The sequence below is a fragment of the Salvelinus fontinalis genome, chromosome 6 (genome assembly GCF_029448725.1).
Source record: "Salvelinus fontinalis isolate EN_2023a chromosome 6, ASM2944872v1, whole genome shotgun sequence".
Lineage (NCBI taxonomy): Eukaryota > Metazoa > Chordata > Actinopteri > Salmoniformes > Salmonidae > Salvelinus > Salvelinus fontinalis.
In genome coordinates, this window is record NC_074670.1 from 49,122,228 (window position 1) to 49,144,186 (window position 21,959).

General features: G+C 43.4%; 2 protein-coding genes across 9 annotated transcripts; both read right to left on the bottom strand.

Moving 5' to 3' along the window:
• Nucleotides 1–7,255: 7,255 nt before the first annotated feature.
• Nucleotides 7,256–14,301, bottom strand: LOC129857993 (pre-mRNA-processing factor 19-like). 2 transcript variants are annotated; one of them, XM_055926812.1, is made up of 16 exons: nucleotides 14,211–14,301; nucleotides 11,480–11,629; nucleotides 11,226–11,302; nucleotides 10,973–11,114; nucleotides 10,787–10,860; nucleotides 10,607–10,666; nucleotides 10,421–10,462; nucleotides 10,212–10,286; nucleotides 10,005–10,080; nucleotides 9,784–9,893; nucleotides 9,375–9,530; nucleotides 9,132–9,201; nucleotides 8,860–9,033; nucleotides 8,690–8,772; nucleotides 8,448–8,553; nucleotides 7,256–8,267 (listed from the first exon to the last, which is right to left on the bottom strand). In XM_055926812.1, exons 2-16 carry the CDS (start codon nucleotides 11,523–11,525, stop codon nucleotides 8,170–8,172), a joined length of 1,389 nt encoding a protein of 462 aa, XP_055782787.1. In that variant the 5' UTR covers nucleotides 11,526–11,629; nucleotides 14,211–14,301; the 3' UTR covers nucleotides 7,256–8,169. The 2 variants fall into 2 exon arrangements, with proteins under 2 accessions (XP_055782787.1, XP_055782785.1); XM_055926810.1 differs by lacking the exon at nucleotides 14,211–14,301 and adding an exon at nucleotides 11,854–12,032.
• Nucleotides 12,121–19,019, bottom strand: LOC129857994 (uncharacterized). Of its 7 annotated transcripts, none has more exons than XM_055926817.1 (7): nucleotides 18,786–19,017; nucleotides 17,759–17,834; nucleotides 17,610–17,621; nucleotides 17,331–17,464; nucleotides 16,878–17,013; nucleotides 15,522–16,428; nucleotides 15,316–15,405 (listed from the first exon to the last, which is right to left on the bottom strand). In XM_055926817.1, the coding sequence occupies exons 2-6, from the start codon at nucleotides 17,808–17,810 to the stop codon at nucleotides 16,112–16,114; spliced, it is 651 nt and encodes a 216-aa protein (XP_055782792.1). In that variant the 5' UTR covers nucleotides 17,811–17,834; nucleotides 18,786–19,017; the 3' UTR covers nucleotides 15,316–15,405; nucleotides 15,522–16,111. The 7 variants fall into 7 exon arrangements, with proteins under 7 accessions (XP_055782789.1, XP_055782792.1, XP_055782791.1 ...); XM_055926816.1 differs by having other exon boundaries at nucleotides 17,759–17,813; nucleotides 18,798–19,013; XM_055926815.1 differs by having other exon boundaries at nucleotides 18,798–19,010.
• Nucleotides 19,020–21,959: the final 2,940 nt, after the last annotated feature.

Below are 21,959 nucleotides of genomic sequence, written 5' to 3' on the forward strand. Positions count from 1 at the left end.
TTAGTTCTATTATTTGTATTTCTATGTGTTGGCCGGGTAGGGTTCTCAATCAGGGACAGCTGTCTATCGTTGTCTCTGATTGAGAACCATACTTAGGTAGCCCTTTTTCCCACCTGTCTTTGTGGGAGGTTAACTTTGTTTGTGGCACTATAGCCCTTTAGCTTCACGGTCGTTTTTTGTATGGTTTATTGTTTTTGTCTGCGTCATTCTTAAATAAAGGAATATGTACGATCACCACACTGCACCTTGGTCCAGTTCTTTCGACGACCGTGACACATTCACTGTAATAGACTGTACATGGGATACATATTGGCTTATAGAGAGAAAGCCCCCATACAAAGATAACCTTTTTTGGTTAGTAGAGACCCTAATGCGTATTTCCCTCCCCCCTTTAGCTGAGACAGGTAGAAAAGTTCTCTCTACAAGCCAATAAGTATCCCATGTACGGTCTATTACAGAATACTGCATTGGGCGCTATAAATGGGGTGGAGAACGAAGTGCTGCTAGGTATATACGAAAATCTACACAGTTTGGTTAGTAGAGACCCTACTGAGAATTTCCCACCCCACTCTAGCTGAAACAAGTAGAAAGGTTCTCTCTACAAAACAATAAGTATAACTGTGTATTGGGTTGCAGGAGTAGGTGGAGTAAGGATTTTTTATTTTCACCTTTATTTCACCAGTGGCGAACAAGTTCTCATTTACAACTGCGACCTGGCCAAGATAAAGCAAAGCAGTGCGACACCAACAACACAGAGTTACATGGGATAAACAAACGTAGAGTCAATAACACAATAGAAAAATCTATATACAGTGTGTGCAAATGTAGTCCGATTAGGGAGGTAAGGCAATAAATAGGGCATAGTGGTGAAATAACTACAATTTAGCAATTAAACACTGGAGTGATAGATGTGCAGAAGATGGATGAGCAAGTACAGTCGTGGCCAAAAATTTTTGAGAATGACACAAATATCAACTTCCACAAAGTTTGCTGCCTCAGTGTCTTTAGATATTTTTGTCAGATGTTACTATGGAATACTGAAGTATAATTACAAGCATTTCATAAGTGTCAAAGGCTTTTATTGACAATTACATGAAGTTGATGCAACGAGTCAATATTTGCAGTGTTGACCCTTCTTTTTCAAGACCTCTGCAATCCGCCCTGGCATGCTGTCAATTAACTTCTGGGCCACATCCTGACTGATGGCAGCCCATTCTTGCATAATCAATGCTTGGAGTTTGTCAGAATTTGTTGGTTTTTGTTAGTCATCACGCCTCTTGAGGATTGACCACAAGTTCCAAATGGGATTAAGGTCTGGGGAATTTCCTGGCCATGGAACCAAAATATTGATGTTTTGTTCCCCGAGCCACTTAGTTATCACTTTTGCCTTATGACAAGGTGCTCCATCATGCTGGAAAAGGCATTGTTCGTCACCAAACTGTTCCTGGATGGTTGGCAGAAGTTGCTCTCGGAGGATGTGTTGGTACCATTCTTTATTCATGGCTGTGTTCTTAGGCAAAATTGTGAGTGAGCCCACTCCCTTGGCTGAGAAGCAACCCCACACATGAATGGTCTCAGGATGCTTTACTGTTGGCATGACACAGGACTGATGGTAGCGCTCACCTTGTCTTCTCCGGACAAGCTTTTTTCCGGATGCCCCAAACAATCGGAAAGGGGATTCATCAGAGAAAATGACTTTACCCCAGTCCTCAGTAGTCCAATCCCTGTACCTTTTTGCAGAATATCATTCTGTCCCTGATGTTTTTCCTGGAGAGAAGTGGCTTCTTTGTTGCCCTTCTTGACACCAGGTCATCCTCCAAAAGTCTTCTCCTCACTGTGCGTGCAGATGCACTCACACCTGCCGGCTGCCATTCCTGAGCAAACTCTGTACTGGTGGTGCCCCGATTCCGCAGCTGAATCAACTTTAGGAGACGGTCCTGGCGCTTGCTGGTCTTTTTCGGGCGCCCTGAAGCCTTCTTCACAACAATTGAACCGCTCTCCTTGAAGTTCTTGATGATCCGATAAATGGTTGATTTAGGTGCAATCTTACTGGCAGCAATATCCTTGCCTGTGAAGCCCTTTTTGTGCAAAGCAATGATGATGGCACGTTTTTCCTTCCAGGTAACCATGGTTGACAGAGGAAGAACAATGATTCCTCGCACCACCCTCCTTTTAAAGCTTCCAGTCTGTTATTCGAACTCAATCAGCATGACAGAGGGATCTCCAGCCTTGTCCTCGTCAACCCTCACACCTGTGTTAATGAGAGAATCACTGACATGTCAGCTGGTCCTTTTGTGGCAGGGCTGAAATGCAGTGGAAATGCTTTTTTGGGATTCAGTTCATTTGCATGGCAAAGAGGGACTTTGCAATTAATTGAAATTCATCTGATCACTCTTCATAACATTCTGGAGTATGTGCAAATTGCCATCATACCAACTGAGGCAGCAGACTTTGTGAAAATTAATATTTGTGTCATTCACAAAACTTTTGGCCACGACTGTAGAGCTACTGGGGTGCAAAGGAGCAAAAAATAATAATAACAATATGGGGATGAGGTAGTTGGGTGGGCTTTTTACAGATGGGCTGTGTACAGGTGCAATGATCGGTAAGCTGCCCTGACAGCTGATGCTTAAAGTTAGTGAGGGAGATATAAGACTCCAGCTTCAGTGATTTTTGCAATTCGTTCCAGTCATTGGCAGCAGAGAACTGGAAGGAAAGGAGGCCAAATGGGGAGTTGGCTTTGGGGATGACCAGTGAAATATACCTGCTGGAGCATGCTACATACGGGCAGGTGCTGCTATAGTGACCAGTGGGCTGAGATAAGGCGGGGCTTTACCTAGCAAAGACTTATAGATGACCTGGAGCCAGTGAGTTTGGCGACGAATATGAAGAGAGGGCCAGCCAACGAGAGCATACAGGTTGCAGTGGTGGGTTGTTTATATAGGGCTTTGGTGACAAAACGGGTGGCACTGTGATAGACTGCATCCAATTTGCTGAGTAGAGTGTTGGAGGCTATTTTGTAAATGACATCACCGAAGTCAAGGATCGGAAGGATAGTCAGTTTTATGAGGGTATGTTTGGCAGCATGAGTGAAGGATCCTTTGTTTGCGAAATAGGAAGCCGATTCTAGATTTAATTTTGGATTGGAGATGCTTAATGTGAGTCTGGAAGGAGAGTTTACAGTCTAACTAGACACCTAGGTATAAGGAGTCACCAGTACTCTGTATTAAACCTGGTGCCCAGCACAAGAGAACCATTTAAGTTTTGCAGATACTATTGAGTAATTCCAATAACATATATTTGTATTTTATTAAAAGTGTATTTCTTTAAATATAGCCTACACAAAAGCGTTCAATATACCAGTATTTTTGTAAACTTTCAAAATAAATTCTGGTATAAATAATACAAAATTAAAATACGTCAAATTATACATATATTTCTTCAGAGGTTGTTGCAATGCTGGGATTTTTTAAAATGTTTTATTGCTAGTCAAAGTTTAGCATGTCTTTGCCGGGGGACTTTTTTTTATACATACATTTTGCAATCATCCTGCCAGCATAATATCCTGCCGGTAGGAGAACGGTAATCACGAGTACTGTCTTTGGTGAAGTTCTTAGGGGAAGGAGCGAGAGAAATGACTCGCCCTTCCCGTTCGCTGGTTTCATGTCACGTTATTTGTTAATGTTCCCAAACTTTATTTACATAGGTCAGAGGCCTATAGACAGACTGGTTAGATGGCAAGTGGACGTTTAAAAACATGTTGAGTTTTCTACCCTGCAGTATATATATTATTCTCTATTCTTCCCTATCTTAGCCCAAATTCCTCAATCAGCCTTGTTAAAAAAACACAAACTTGCAGTTGCAGACTGGGACATGCATTGGGCCCTGGCATTTTATCCACACCAGCCCACATCACTGTGCATGCCACCATACACACACCCTGACCCTACACACCCTACTTAGACAGGCAGTAGTGCTGACACATAACATTGGCAGTACAGTACAGCGTTTCTCAACCACTTCTATACCAGTGTCTGGCGAGATCTGTACAGTGTTTCGCAACCACTTCTGTTCCAGTGTCTGGCGAGATCTGTACAGTGTTTCTCAACCACTTCTGTTCCAGTGTCTGGCGAGATCTGATCCTCCTCTTTTTTAACCAGATCATGTTTAAAACAAATACAATACGTAAAAGCACCACTGGAGATACAACTCACCACTACAACTGTGTCTCTGTCTGGAGATACAACTCACCACTAACTGTCTCTGTCTGGAGATACATCTCACCACTATAACTGTGTCTCTGTCTGGAGATACAACTCACCACTACAACTGTGTCTCTGTCTGGAGATACAACTTACCGCTACAACTGTGTCTCTGTCTGGAGATACAACTCACCACTACAACTGTGTCTCTGTCTGGAGATACAACTTACCGCTACAACTGTGTCTCTGTCTGGAGATACAACTCACCACTACAACTGTCTCTGTCTGGAGATATCTCACCACTACAACTGTGTCTCTGTCTGGAGATACAACTCACCACTACAACTGTGTCTCTGTCTGGAGATACAACTCACCACTACAACTGTGTCTCTGTCTGGAGATACAACTCACCACTACAACTGTGTCTCTGTCTGGAGATACAACTCACCACTACAACTGTGTCTCTGTCTGGAGATACAACTCACCACTAACTGTCTCTGTCTGGAGATACAACTCACCACTACAACTGTGTCTCTGTCTGGAGATACAACTCACCACTATAACTGTGTCTCTGGCTGGAGATGCAACTCACCACTATAACTGTCTCTCTGTCTGGAGATACAACTCACCACTATACCGGTCTCTGTCTGGAGATACAACTCACCACTATAACGGTCTCTGTCTGGAGATACAACTCACCACTATAACGGTCTCTGCTCTAGACATATGTGTTGCCTCCATGTTGTGCTGTCTATCTGTCTCAGCATCTTCTCTGCTGTCACTCTGTGCTTCTTCTTGTTCACCATCTATCTGTCTGCGTAACAAATATAAGTTATAAAAGCCAAGCTAATGACTTAGGCTATATTGCAAATCAGTGCCTGTCATTTGTGCTCCCGTGAATCGACACCTACCCTAAGTGTTAATTACTATTACAGGGCTCCAGACTAACATTTTCCACTGGTGTCAATAACTTTTACAGGTGGTGGAGGTGTCCCAGTCATTCATGCTTTATTAAGAAGTATAATAAATAGGCTACTGAGATATTCAATAACTAAGTTGTTTCATCTAACACGTCCAAGCAGGAATGCATGATTCAAGATATTTTGATGCGCAACATAATTCAGTAATTTGTCATGAATTTTGGGTTGACAATTAGAATATAGTTGCTATATTTTACTGTCAAAATAGGACACCAGAATTTCCCGATTTGTTGTTTTGTTCATAGGCTAAATAATTTGGGGTTCAAATCCTGAGGAAGTGGAAACTCAAAACAGTAACTAAATCGCTAACTCTAGATATAATACCCACTGCTAGTAGCCATGTATTCATCCAACAGTAAATTTAGTGTCCTAATAAAATGTGCAGTTGTAAGCTATTACCCATGAGACCTTAGGCCTAAGACCTCGCAATGGCCGGTGTGCAAATTCCGAGCACACGCTGCTCCATATGATCTCAAAAGCCATATCAAATATCTTGGTTGTAAAATAGTGGCTATTGAGCTGAATATTTAAAGTTGAGAAATACAAAATATACAGTGCATTCAGAAAGTATTCAGACTCCTTCCCCTTTTCCACATTTTGTTACGTTACAGCCCTGTTCTAAAATTGATTAAAACATTTTTTTTTCATCAATCTAGACACAATACACCATAATGACAAAGCAAAAACCATTTAGAAATTTTTGCCTGTGGTAAATTCATTTTTGCCTGTGGTAAATTCAATTGATTGGACATGATTTGGAAAGGCACACACCTGTCTATATAAAGGTCCCATAGCTGACAGGGCATGTCAGAGCAAAAACCAAGTCATGAGGTTGAAGGAATTGCCTGTAGAGCTACGAGACAGGATTGTGTCGAGGCACAGATCTGGGAAAGGGTACCAAAACATTTCTGCAGCATTGAAGGTCCCCAAGAACACAGCAACTTCCATCATTCTTAAATGGAAGAAGTTTGGAACCACCAAGACTCTTCTTAGAGCTGGCCACCCAGCCAAACTGAACAATCAAGGGAGATGACCAAGAATCAAATGGTCACTCTGACAGAGCTGCAGAGTTCCTCTGTGGAGATGGAAAAACCTTCCAGAAGGACAACCATCTCTGCAGCACTCCACCAATCAGGACTTTATGGTAGATTGGTAGATTGGCCAGACGGAAGCCACTCCTCAGTAAAAGCCACATGACAGCCCACTTGGGAGTATGCCAAAAAGGAACCTAAAAAGGACACTGACCAAGAGAAACAAGGTTCTCTGGTCTGATGAAACCAAGATTGAACTCTTTGGCCTGAATGCCAAAGGTTATGTCTGGAGAAAACCTAGCACGATCCCTACAGTGAAGTATGGTGATGGCAGCAGCATGCTGTGGGGATGTTTTTCCTGTGACCTTAACCTCACTCTCCTAACCTGCTACGTTAATAATTTGGTGGGTGCGTATATGTCCTATTTCGCATGTATTATACACGTGTGAATTGGAAATGTGTTTTTTTGCATATCCCAACTCACGAGACACCTTCGGAGAGAGTAGGATCACGGCCCGTCAGCCATTATCAACAGTAACCCAGTAGCAATTAGGGTTAAGGGCCTTGCTCAAGGGCACATCGACAGATTTTTCACCTTGGGGATTTGAACTAACAACCTTTTGGTTACTGGCCTAAAGCTCTAACCGCAAAGCTAATTCACCTAACCTCCTATATTAGTAACCAGCCACGTTAATGATCCTAACCTGCTATACTAACAAACCATCTGTGGTGACAAATCATCATTATCACCACACCTGCCATTGCCCACCGATTAACCAAAGGCTCATTATAGATTAGTATAACAGAGAAAATATTCACTTTTTTTTTATCCAGCCGTCACCTTTTTCATTGTTTTATTTATAAAACATTGTCAATTTCAACCAGCTAGATGATCTATCCACCCCTGTCATAGAGACAACATGTACAAAGCAGAGCACACAGTCTATTGGGATCAAAGTCATACTGGTGCCTCACAGGCAGAAAGGACAACTTGAGGCATACACAATACATTCCATTGATCAAGCAAATAGCTGGCCGTCACTACAAAAATAACTTGCTTTATTGAAGTGTAAAAAGGGTGGAAGGGAAAGGATACCTTTGAATAAACACAGCAATATAGAGAATTGGCTTACACAATGTGAAAACAGTTACAACAAATGATATTTCAACAGCTGAGAGTTGTTGGTTTAACCACTGAAAGGAGAAGAACAGACGTCTGGGGAGGGGATTTAAGAAGAATACATGAAGGGAAAAGTAAATACCGCAGCACCCGTTCCTCCACCCACCCTGGGATCCTAAATAACTACAGGTCCATTTTCAAAATGCTAAATTCATAATCTGCTGGTAACTCTGACTAAAAAGCTCCTGCCTAGGCCAGAGGCGAGTTAAAACAGGGCTTGCTGCCAGAGTAACAATTTCAGTTGAACGATTTGAATGAACATTCCAATAGGTTACGGTGAAACATCAAACAGCATTTTTTAAGGATTACTGTGGCTTTTTAGCAACAATATTCAAACTGAAAACGACTTACCTACTCCTACTAAATATAGTAGAAAGTCTACATGGCCACTTGATTGTTTTTAGCAGCAGTTTAGACCAGAAACAGACACTTACGTTCGCCGTACACTATATTCTCAGACGGTTAGCTAACGGTCGCGGCTAACACAAAACAAATGGAATATGTTTGCTAACGTTAGCCAACGTTCGCAAACTATTTCCCTTATTGAACGCACCTCGGATAGGGATTCTGATCTCACCAATACAAGAACATCAAATAAATCATAAGGATTCAACCGTCTACCCCCTGGTCACCGGTCTATATTTCACAAAACAGATAGCTGTGTAGCAGAGTCAAAATGATCACACTGGTCTAGATTCGAGATTAGGCCTAACCAGAACCCTCCCATCTTATCCTCGCTCTCTTTCCTCTCACTTTATCCATCCGTCTGTACTAATCTACAGGCTGTAGAACTTGAGGCTTCTGTCCATTCCAGCGGAGGAAAGGAATTGAGCATTGTCTCCGAACGCCACCCCTGTCACCAGGCCAGAATGGTCTGGGAAAAAGAGGAAGAAAAATGTTTTAAAAGATATATGTTTAAGGTGACTCGGTGTAAGATGACGCATGCAATAGGACACTGAGTTTCTCCTAACCATGTGTATGTATGATTTGTACAGTGAGCACACAAGGTCTGATGAAAGTTGAGTTAAATATTCTGTTCAGTTGTTTTTCTCACCGCTGAAGTTGAGGACCTCCGACCACTGCTTGCAGATGTACACCCTGATGTCAGATCCACCCACAGCCAAGTATGTACCACTCTGATCAAACACCAGAGACTTAACCTGAGAGAGAGTAAATAAAATTCCAGTGAAAAACTCTGCAAGAAATAACCATGTTATTTGCAGTACATGAGCTAAATTAGTGAGAAGTTGACCCATATCTGTAGCTAACAGACTCCGCACAGTCTCTCATTCTCACCTCATAGCTGTTGTCCAGGGCGATGGTCTTGAAGTTCTTCAGTTTCCTCAGATCCCACAGCTTTACAGAGCTGTCCTGGGCACCTGGAGCACAGAGAGAGACTGGGTCAGGGAATCCATGAGAAATCCAACATTATTTACACTGTTTTGTGAGGTTGGAGAGCGACTGACCTGTAGCTAGGTAGTACCCGTTCTCAGAGAAGGCGATGGAGGTGACAGGGCCAGAGTGGCCGGGGAAGTTGGCCACGTTTGTGCGCTCCTTCAGATCCCAGATCTTGATCTGGGAGTCGGCGGTTCCCGTCCCGAAGATCAGACCGTCAGGGTGGAACTGAGCACAAGTCAGAGCTGAGGAGGAGGAGGGGGGCAGAGATATGAGACACAGACAAAAATAGTAACCCATCTTTTGTGTCCATACGCATAGACCTGACCACAAACCCACTTACCAACACCAGCAGCCTCATCTGTGACTTTGGTAAGGACTTGGCCAGTTTGGATATCCGAGAAGGCCCAGTACTGAGAAAGATAAAGAAGAATGCAGTATTAACATACATCCACCAACACAGAGGTGCCATTACATTTACTTTTGACAACAGTGCAGCTGGTGCCATTATATTCAACAGACCAGTGGACTCAGGAGTTGTAACAACATGCTGAACTCAGGTGTTCTACCAGTACAATGGACTTACCTGGTCTTCGGAAGAGCTGAGAAGGTAGTCCCCGGTTGCGTGAAGTGACAGCCCGGTCACGCTCGCCTCGTGAGCTCGCACCACCTGGATACAGTTGCCCCCAGTAACAGACCACACCCGGATGGTGCTGTCTGGAGAGGCAGAGAACACCACAGACTGGAGAGGAAAGAAAGATGGAAAATACAAATAAAAGAAAAAAACTAAAGTGAGGAAGGAAATAAGGGAGATTTACACACTACAACACAGCACATTTTAGACCGGGGTATATAGATACCACAAATCAACTTATCTTTATATTCTATTTTAATTTCACTGTATACATGATGTTGAAAAGTAGCATATAAAGCATAATTGAGTTAATTTCCATAAAACGTTAGGAGCTAGACAGGTGTATAGACAGGTCTGTTACCTGGGAGGGGTGGTAGATGACAGAGGTGACCTTCTTGGTGTGACCCTTGAGGGTGGCAATGATCTGCTCCTCCTTCTTATCAAATACCACCACATTCTTATCAGCCCCACCTGGCAACAAGATAGTCATCAATGACATTTGATTGATAGTTCTATTTAGATATGCAAGAAAAAGAGATAGAGAGAAAATAAAAAGCTGTTAGAAAAAGCAGGGGTACTTACCAGTGAGTACTTTGTTGGTGTCTGAAGGACAGAGGTCCATACACAGGATTCCTGGGACACTGGCACTGTGAAGTCCCTGAGACATTCAAAAGAACATGGTCACTATATGGACAGACAGACAGCTAAGGGCAACCTCAGATAGTAGTGCTAAGCAGCACAGTCAGCCCAGCTACAGGTTATTACAGTCCTACAGATCGCAGTACTCACAGCGTGGGAAGCCACTTGGCGGTACTTGCTCAGATCCTCAGCCCTGACCAGCTCCTCTGGCACGGTCTTTCCTCTCTGGTTAGGGAGAGAAAGGGAGGAGTGAGCAAACACAAGGGACAAAATAAGTTTATTAAAAGATTGAGTGTTTTATCATCCATCTCTGCAAGCCTACAACGCATGACAGACATTTTCTTGAATGAAAATCTTACCTTCTTTCTCTCTGTGGTAAGGACAGTAGCCTTATCTTGAAGCTGAAAACAGAACAGTAGAGGAGCAGGAAAGAGACTAATGAGAATTCAATGAATCACAAATCCTATCCCATATTGAGAGGGTCTCAGAGTAATGAGAACACTAATCACAGGGGGTAAAAAGATGAAGAGGAAATTAGCTCTTACCTTCTGGATGATCTCTGGAGTCATTCCCACCTGCACACTAACCTCCATTGGTTCCCCACCCTGAGAAAGGGAGTCAAAACAACAGAGAGTACAATACTTAGAAAAGAGAAAACATCTATCCTCAATCTCTGATGGCCAGGAATCCTGTTTGGTGGATGGGAATCAGCGCTAATCACTCACCCCAGCGGCTGGCTGAGAGGCGGGCATAGCCTGATGGGCCACCAATCCGGCTTGGGGCTTGAGTGTGGCCAGGGCTGTTGAATGGGAGAATGGGCAAAGAGTAAGCATTTTGCCTTCACAGGTCAGTGAATGAGAGAAGGTGAGGAAGTGACTTCAGACTATAGAGATCCCTTGGCCCTCTCTTACCCTCTCTGGCTGCAGTGACCTCCTTGGTAAGACGAGCAATGACTCTGCAGGCTGCGTCATGCTGGTAGAGGGCGTGAGAGAGCTCCTGGCGAGTCGTCTGCAGCTGCTGCCTCAGAGTGAAACTGTGCAACATGACCGCATCCTTGAAAGAGACAGAATACATTAAGGGAAAGATTTAATAATACAGAGGAAGAGTATTCTGTTGTAACACTGTCCACAGGTAGACTACAAACCAGTCTGCCTAGACACTCACCCACTCATCTTGCAGAGCCTTGAGTATGGCAGGGATACTGGTAGAAGAGGGAGCCTTTGGTCGGATAGGATGAGACACTGGGCAACAGAAGGCGGCACAACATTGATTCAAATCTATCTCGAAAACATCTCTTCTAATACATGGAACCTACTTACGATTTCCTTCTAAGCCAAAACTAAAATCAGTACATAAATACATATTTGATGTAATCGATTCGACCGAGTACGTTAACTATCTCTCCCTGCCCTGCTTACCTTTTATATCGATAAGTTGCTCTTCCGACAGTGGTTGGCTATTCATTGGATCCACTCCATTCTCTGCGATATACTTCTCGATCAGTCGGCGCTCGAACACCTGGTTAGACACCGGGGACACGCAAGGGTGCTCCGGGACCTCATTGGAAACTGAGTGGGGTAACATAAGAGGATACATACAATTGTTAGCTATTGTTTCATGGATAGATAATATAACTAGTAAGCCACCATGAATACCATGTTGCAGAAAAGTGACAAGACTACAAATACAAGGCATCAGTTACTAGCTCGCAAGTTAGCCACACTAACGTTAGCTAGCAGGGTGCGAGGTAAGCGATCTAGCTCATTCAACTTCAGAAGCATATTCAACTTACTTGCGCAAACCAAAGACATATTTCAAGTGCACGTCCCTCTGTAGCTAAACACGATTTTTTTTGTGTTACGCTTGATGGCAAACTATCTTGAAAGTCTTGCAACTATTTAGGCAACTATTGTGCCTACTTTATTTTTGTTTTGTTCCAAGTTCGCACGCTGGCGTTTCATTGCCGCGTCGAAAACAGTGCACGCTGGGATAGCATCAGTCCTCCAAAGCGAGCTCTTCTTCGTTCCCCCACTGTCATGACTACGACAACTTTCATAACTAGATTTAATTCCTTTTATTTTCTCGAGCTTCATTCATTACTTGACTAACAAACCAATGATACGTTAATACACAAAACATTGGGAAAGGTATATGACTTCAAACATATTATAGTCCATTCTATAAAACCTCAATGACAATGTGAATACCTTGTGAAATAATGTAACAGTAATTTAATCATGTACACCATTTTATGGCATTCGCAAACAACGTATATGTTATGTAAAGATATGTAATCTAATAAAAGTTTATTTTTATTATTTTGTGTTAATTTACTTGTTTAATAGTAGGTAACACATGCAGTTAGATATACTGTTAAATTGAGAGGCAATTCCCATATTCTATTACAAAATCTGACAATTCCTCATCTCTTCTTTAACGTTGACATCTCTTCTCCATCCTAACATAACTTCCATATATTTACACATATATACAGTCACCTATAGCTTACAGTACAGGTTTAAATGTGTGGTCCTGAGGGTTCCTTGGTAGGTAGCACAAAGTAATCGGCAGGTTGATTTTTGGAAACATTACCTATCCAGTTGTACAAAGGAGTGATATGCCAAAATGGAGGATATTGCTCATCTCATTCTTAAAAGGAATGATAATGACATGTGTTACGTTCCCCAGTTTCTGTGTTGTAGTTTGTATTTGAGTGTGTGTGTTTCAGGAGATGGCTTCCTGAAATTCTCCCCAGGCAGCTGATTGGTCGGCCCAAATTGATGATTGGAGAGCTCACCCCGCCCCCTCGTCAAGACGCAGCTGTCTCCAATTAACAATGCCTTCTGAAGCTATAAAAGCCAGGGTTCTGTTGGTCAGAAGAGTGAGATCATTGCAGGCTGAGATCATTGCAGGCTGAGATCATTGCAGGCTGAGATCATTGCAGGCTGAGATCATTGCAGGCTGAGATCATTGCAGGCTGAGATCATTGCAGGCTGAGATCATTGCAGGCTGAGATCATTGCAGGCTGAGATCATTGCAGGCTGAGATCATTGCAGGCTGAGATCATTGCAGGCTGAGATCATTGCAGGCTGAGATCATTGCAGGCTGAGATCATTGCAGGCTGAGATCATTGCAGGCTGAGATCATTGCAGGCTGAGATCATTGCAGGCTGAGATCATTGCAGGCTGAGATCATTGCAGGCTGAGATCATTGCAGGCTGAGATCATTGCAGGCTGAGATCATTGCAGGCTGAGATCATTGCAGGCTGAGATCATTGCAGGCTGAGATCATTGCAGGCTGAGATCATTGCAGGCTGAGATCATTGCAGGCTGAGATCATTGCAGGCTGAGATCATTGCAGGCTGAGATCATTGCAGGCTGAGATCATTGCAGGCTGAGATTGAATGTTATATAGATCATTGCTGAGAGAGGAGGTTGATGGCAGAGGGTCATAGCATGTTGGTTGTTGGTATGTACTGTGTTAGTTGTTGCTGGGAGCAGTTGGTATGTTCCGTGTGAGATTGTTGCTCAGCTAGAGCTTATTTGATGTCTTTTGTTTATTAGTTTGTTTGAGTAATTGTTTGATATTCTGTTTCATTTGTTCCCAGGGGGGAAGGGGAAGGCACCTAGGGAGTGCTTAGGCAAGAGGCCTGCGGGCATACATATACCCGTAGTATATTCACTGTCTAGGCACACTAGGTAAGACCTGGGCGGACCACCCCCTGTATTTTAGTTAGTGCACCAGGTGGTGCTAAGTTAGGTAGGTAGTGGGTAGGCAGGTGAGAGAGGGGGGCTTTGACATTTTACTTTCTTTGCTTTGGTTCCGTCCAGCCCCTTTTCCCCATATTACCGTGTAAAGGAATAAAATCCTAGTAAACGGTCAATTCTGCCTTTTTGTCGTCCTTTCTCACGCCTACAGTCCATAACTCTCACTTCACGGGGAGTTGAGTTGTAGCAGGGTGTTGCGTTCCCTCTTCCTAGAAGCGTGCGTAACAACATGATCATAAAGAAATTATATGAAGTAATATGCAATACCCAAACAGATCCAAATAGGGTTCTGAAAGCGAAGGCACTATAATTACAATATCACCCGTGAACAGTTTAATCATATCGCCCTCCACTATTTTCTCTCCTCCCGCACTTTCTTTACCTCCATTCACGCCTCTTCTCTATGCTCTATAAGAAGTTGAGTTTTTCAGAAGTGTAGACGCTGCAAGTCTCCAAGGTATCTGTGTCCAGTGGAAGTGTGGAGAAGTAGTCTTTTGCTTTGCTCTCCTTGTCTCCCTCTTTCTTTATCTGGAACTGAAAGCAGTCTTCAGGTGAGTGGAGGCAGTCTGAGGTGCCAGCGATGGAAAAGGAGATCTCCCTCTCTCCGTCAGCAGTCTCCTGAGAAGAGAGAGGGAGTCAATGATAAAAAGAAAGAGCAGAATATAACTTAATTGTCCATTGTGAGACAGAAAATAGAAACTGTGTGTGTATGTACCTCGTCACTAGGAGTGTGAGTAGTGGCAGTCTCAACTCTAAGTCTAGCTGTCTCCTGTTGTCTCGCTGTTCTCACTGGCTCAGGGGAGGGCTGTGGTGCACTGTCCATGACAGGAATGTAACCCTGAGATAGACACATAATGTAGAAATCTATAATAATGGTGAAAAGAGCCTACATTTACAACTTCACAGCCTACCTACCGAATGTGTAGGTCTGGGGCTCCACATTTTTGGCATTACAATCTGCTTTGAATGACTGTGAATGCCAGAGGGCTGGAGGCTGGGTAGACTGTAGTCCTGCAGATGACAAACAAGTATGTAAATATATCGTGTAGACAGAAAGGGGAACGCACAGCGAAACAAACAAACAATCCACAGAGAAGCATGAAACTGTATGTGACCATTGACCCAATTTAAATGTGTAAGGAACTGATGCAGGAGGAGATTCAAACTGGCGCAAAGGACTGGTTCTACTTTTACTGTGACATGCTGACAGAATTCTATAATATCACACAGTTGAAATGGATGGACAACATAGTACCATGACAACAGGCTCATTGCATTGCGCACACACAAACCCTCCAATAACCACTCATAACCCCACCATATTTCTTCTACCTACCAAGCTCACAAACATCTCTCACTCTGCAGCCGTCAAGCTCATTCAGAACATCCCCTCACCTGGACATTGACTCTTGGAAGGTTAGATGCCGGTGTATGGTGACCTCTTAGGCCTCGGATTATCATTGTGAGGCTGCAGTTAGGGTAGCGCTTCATAAATAGGATGAAACCAGCCAAAGTCACAAACATGCCAGAAGGAACGCTGATGGACTTGAGAACTGCTCTCCATCTAGCAGTCTTATCTGGAGAGAGAAAAAGGAAGGGAGAAAGAGTGAGGGAGCGGGGAGATCAAGAAAGATATCTCTGCATCATGTAAAGGGGAAAGCTCCTGCTCACTCACACACCCACTGTCACTCACCGACCACATGGAGAATGGTGGACGACACTAGGTTGCCGCCCTGATCTCGGATCTCATACATCCCATCATGCTTTGCACTCAGCCTGGTGATGACCACCTCGTTGACAGTCCCGTTTCTCCCCAGAGAGAGGAGGCCCCAGTACCGGGGGTCCTGGTCCACAATCTGGCCATCTCTGATCAGCTGTACGGGGCGAGAGTACCGGGACTCAAGGGGCACGTTGGAGGGGTTGGAGAGGTGCAGGGACGGGGTAAAAATGAGGTGGACATGAGGGACAGGGAGAAAAAGAGGAAGGTTTAGAGACTCCTTGAAGAAGCGGGTGACATTGAAGTTGTGCCCTGCACCCACACAGGGGATAATGAGAGAGAGAATTGGAAAGAGTTTAAAGGAAAAGAAAAAGGAGAAATTAAGGAGGGGACATGAGGACGATGAGGGGCATCAGGATGAAAGAAAGAATCAGATATAATTAAGAGTCAGTTTGGATTATGAGTCAGTTTGGACTGTTTGTCAGATCTAATATTGCAATCTCTTCTCTCCTAGCCTCCGATCCCATCTCCCTCTCTCCATTACCCTTTTCATTTCGCTCTCCCCTTCATCCAGATCTTTGATCTTTCTCGTGCTCACCATTGACAATCAATTTGCTGCGGGAGATTACTTTCCCATTCTCTTCTCGGAGGGTGTAGTTTCCCTGGTCTGCCTGGGTCACCCTCTCTGCCACCCAGACCCTCCCACTTGACCCTAGCCTCCCCCGGCCCACCTCGCTGGTCTCAGGGTCCATCCGGTTCCACAGTAATACCGTCTGGGAGTCAGAGGGGGAACGCTGGGGAGAGAACTCCAACACGGAGCCATATTTAGGGATGTTGTGCTGAAAGGTTTCCCCATAGCCCAAACGGAAGGTTTTTATACATTCTGAGAAAGGGTGAAAGAAAGCGAAACAGAGAGAGATTATCTTGAGAGTTATACAATGTTTCAAAGTTCATACAATCAATTTCAACAGATACAATTAATCATTATACAATATCATAGAGAAAAAGAGAGATAGAATAGAGAGCAAGAAATAGATAAAAAAATAGACAAAGAAATGGAGAGAGGTATTCCCTGCGGCAGAGTTTTTTATATATTTTTTATTTTATTTAACTAGGCAAGTCAGTTAAGATCAAATAATTATTTACAATGATGGCCTACCTCGGCCAAACCCTAACCACGCTGGGCCAATTGTGCGCCGCCCTATGGGACTCCCAATCAATGCTGGTTGTGATACAGCCTGGAATCAAACCAGGGTCTGTAGTGACGCCTCTAGCACTGAGATGCAGTGCCTTCGACCATTGCGCCACTCGGGAGCCCCTGAGCCCCTGTACCTGAGACAGTGAGGCGAACGGTCTCATAGGTGAATCCAGAGGACAGTTTGATAGAGTAGAGCCCCTGGTCACGGTGTGCGACGTCATTCAGCAGCAATGTCCTATCTTTCGTCCACTCAAACCGCGGGTCCTTCAACTACAAACACACAATAGTGTTTAGCATAGAAGAAGACACACACACACTGTAAACACACATTATGTTCTTCTATCCTCGTGGGGATCTAAAATTAATTTCCATTCAAAATCGTATTTTCCCTGAACCTAACCCCCAACCCCTTACACTAATTCTAACCATAACCCTGAACTTAACACCTAAGCTTAAAATAGCCTTTTTCCTCATGGGGATGTAGGAAATGTCCCCACAAGGGAGAATGTTTTACTATCCTTGTGGGGACATTTGGGAATTTGAGGTCCCCACAAGGATAGAAGAACCAACCCACACACACAACCTACATTGTTGTTCTCCAGAAGCACTTTTCTTGGTCCTGGAGGGTAGCTGGGGGTAAAGGTCACGATTCTTGACCCTGAGTAGACCGGCAGGCGGAACTCTCGACCAGAACACACTATCTGTAAGTCTTCATTCCAACCTGAAAAAGAGAGGGACAAATTGAGTGAGTTATGGGAGGAGGGAGGAGGACATGGCCAGACACTATCAAAAGAAAAAAAAGAATTTTTCACATCCATGTGTGACTTTTTGTGAGACAACAACAACAACGACGACATTGGACCCACCCAAAGAGAAAGCTAGGGGGAGAGAGAGAGATTGGAGTCAAACCAAATTCTTCCAACATATTACTACTGTAAACTAATCATAGGTTAAACAACCATCTACAACTGGATGCAAATGCTATGATACTAAAACGGCAAAAAGTCCAACTCACCCAAAGAGACAGGAATGCTGAGAAGGGCACTCACTAGGATATAGAGGTGCATGTTCTGAGAACAGACACAAGACAGCTGTAGAAAGACACCCACTGGGTCAGGGGGGTTGGCAGCAGGCTATAGATCAGGTATCATCAACTAGATTCAGCCGCATGCAGATTTTTCTTCAGCAATAGTCTGGGGCCCGGAACATAATTACATATCATTTATAGACTGCAAATAGACCGCAAGAAGCCCAAACATATATACAGGCAACATTCGTTTTAATACAAAACACCATAGGCTAGCAAATACGGTATTAAAAAATGTATCTCTAGTGAATGATGACCATTGAATCATTGTCCAGGAGTTTCACCTAACAACAATAAGCAGTTTCGACTGTGAAAGATTAGTGAAAAACACCACTACACGACCAGAACAGTAGCCTAGCCTACAGTCAGTTAAAAACACCACTGTACATAATTGTCACAGTGGCGGTTCTGGGGGAGGCAGGGGGGGCAGTGACAACAATTTTGGACCCCCTTGTGGCCCCCCTAAATATTGAGTATGAAAAAAAAAATACATAACTAATTTTTGCTATCGTTCTTTTTTTTTACATCCGTTATTAGACAGTTGCAACGATGATGATTATGAACATGGTATTTTGCCTGCTAATGCCTGCAATGCAGTGAAGAAAACGATATGACAACAATAACGTCTAATGTAACTGGCCCCTCTAACAGTACAACTGGCTCCAGCTTGGCCCCCGCAGTTGAAATGGTCTAGAACCGCCACTGAATTGTCATTCAGCCCTACTCCCCACAATTACCGAGCCAGTAAACACAATTCACCATCAATCAACTTCACAAGAGGGTGCTAATACTCTCGATTTAGAACGTTGCACTGCTCCTAATTCCACACTACCTGTGATACCAAAATGTTCAATTAATATTGTATTAGGCTATTATCAACAGCACACAACAACATATTTTACATTTAGCTATTCCATGGAATCAACATGGAGAAAAGTATGTATTATATGCCTACATTTGCACTCACCTATGCACGACAGCAAAACACAATAGCCTACTATTATTTTATATTATTAACTATATTGCAAGCCCATATAGTGGATGATCATAGCAGCGTTAAGATAATTAATTGCTTCTTCGTCTGCTATGCGCATGAGCGAGGTTGCGTCATTTGCTGCTACTTGTTTCTAAGTGAAGCGTTCCATGTCGCATTTAAAATAACTGATTTCACACAACGCACGGACTGTTGCAAATTGCAATTTTCAGAAAAGCGCAATGCCACTATACAAATACGACCCGAAACACTGCCAAAGTGATTGGCAGATTATTTGATCTATAAATCACCCCACTTGCAGATATTGGGTTTATGATATTATATACAGCGCATGCAGGACTGGACCCAACTGGATGTCTCTACTAGGCTACAGTCTACGGAGGGTTATCTCAAGAAAATCATGTTTCTCCTGGTATTGCTGAGTGCTTCATTTATCTGAATGGATGAGTATAGTGCCTTCTGTAGGACTACTTTGTACCCCACTCCCTTTCTCTCTCACACACACACACACAGAGACGCCTATCTCTGCTTGCCTCTTGTCTTTACATACAGTACCTTCTGTCTCTTATCACCTGTTTGAAACACTGAGGAGTAGTAAAAGTTATTATTCTACTACTTCTATGAGTTGGTAAACAAACGGAAAGGGTGCATACTGCCACCTGCAGTTATGGAATGTTTGCTCACAAGTATAATTCATTGGGTGAGCCCTCCTGATGCCCTGGATGGAATTATGTGGTCCTTCCTTAACCCATAGGAAGTCCCACCCAGTTGACTACTTCAAAATAGTGAAATTCCTCAATGACGCTGACCATGTTAAAACAAACTTTTGGGCACTAGAAATTGTCTATCGTTCTCTATGACTGCTAACTAACCACCGCTCCTTCTATCTGTGATTTTATACTGAACAAAAATATAAATGCAACATGTAAAGTGTTGGTCCCATTTTTCATGAGCTGAAATAAAAGATCCCAGAAATGTTCCATATGCACAAAAAGCTTATTTTGCTCAAATTGTGTGCACACATGTGTTTACTGTTAGTGAGCATTTCTCATTTGCCAAGATAATCCATCCACCTGACAGGTGTTGCATATCAATAAGCTGTTTAAACAGCATGGTTATTACACAGGTGCACCTTGTGCTGGGGGAAATAAAAGACCACTCTAAAATGTGCAGTTTTGTCGCACAAAACAATGCCACAGATGTCTCAAGTTTTGAGGGAACGTGCAATTGGCATGCTGACTGCAGGAATGTCCAACAAAGCTGTTGCCAGAGAATTGAATGTTAATTTATCTACCATAAGCCTCCAACGTCGTTTTAGAGAGTTTGGCAGAACATCCAACCGGCCTCACATCTACCGACCACATGTAATCACACAAGCCCAGGACCTCTACATTGAGACCTCCGCATATTTGTAGGGAGTGACATACCAGAAAGGGCTCCCCCTACACTAAAAGCCATTCTACACAACTCTTTATTAATTGTGAAAAAAGGGTAAACAGACTTTGGAAGATGACTTGTGTGACTAAACTAATCATGCTCACGAAGACTAGCGTTGTCCTCGCGCGACCAGAGCCTCAGCCTAGGGCAGTGGTTCCCATCATGTCCTCTCACATCCGGTCACAGGTAAACATTTAGTCAAACCACTCTCCTTCAGATTTGATACATTTTACTTAATGAGAATAGAATAGAAAAGTCAAAGCATTGAACATTACCTAACTGACTGTTACTCTGTGTGCCTTGTAGGATGCCGCCGGAGAAGATGGCTGATGTTTTACCTAACCAAATGTGTTTTCTGTTAGTTTTTTTGCGTTATTTGTAACTTATTTTTTTACTTATTCTATACATAATGTTGCTGCTACCGTCTCTTATGATGGAAAATAACTTCTGGACATCAGAACAACGATTATTCACCACGAACTGGCAGAAGTTGTTTTTTCCTTTAACGAGTCTGACGAGCCCGACGTGAAGGACATACTGCTTTCACGGGAACAGGCCCAAATCACAGTAATTTGCGTGAAGAGAAGATGGAGAAAAAGAGGACAGAGGTCGGGCTATCTTCTGAGAATTCGTAGGTGATCAACTAAACCCCCACTGCCTTCCGGTTTACTAGCTAACATGCAATCATTGGAAAACAAAATTGACGACCTACGAGGAAGATTGAACTACCAACTGGACATTAAAAACTGTAATATTTTATGCTTCATGGAGTCATGGCTAAATGACGACATTATCAACATACAGCTGGCTGGTTATACACTATATCGGCAGGATAGAACAGCGTCGTCTGGTAAGACAAAGGGATCAGACTATGTAAACAACAGCTGGTGCATGATATCTAAGGAAGTCTCAAGGTTTTGCTTGCCTGAGGTAGAGTATGTTATGATAAGATGTAGACCACACTATCTACCTAGAGAGTTTTCATCTGTATTTTTCGTAGCTGTCTACATACCACTACAGACCGATGCTGGCACTAAGACTGCCCTCAATGAGCTGTATTCTGCCATAAGCAAACAGGAAAACGCTCATCCAGAGGCGGCGCTCCTAGTGGCCGGGGACTTTAATGCAGGGAAACTTAAATCCGTTTTACCAAATTTCTATCATCATGTTAAATGTGCAACCAGAGGGAAAAAACTCTAGACCACCTTTCCTCCACACACAGAGACGCGTACAAGCTCTCCCTCGCCCTCATTTGGAAAACCTGACCATAATTCTATCCTCTTGATTCCTGCTAACTATCAAAAATTAAAGCAGGAAGCACCAGGGACTTGGTCAATAAAGAAAGTGGTCAGATAAAGCAGATGCTTAACTACAGGACTTTTTTGCTAGCACAGACTGGAATATGATCCAGGATTGTTCCTATGGAATTGAGGAGTACACCACATCATTCATTGGCTTCATCAATAAGGACATCGATGACATCGTCCCCATGGTGACCGTACGTACATACCCCAACCAGAAGCCATGGATTACAGGCAAAATCTGCACTGAGATAAAGGCTAGAGCTGCCGCTTTGAAGGAGCGGGACTCTAACCTGGAAGCTTATAAGAAATCCCGCTATGTCCTCCAACGAACCATCAAACAGGCAAAGCGTCAATACAGGACTAAGATCGAATCATACGACACCGGCTCCGCCGG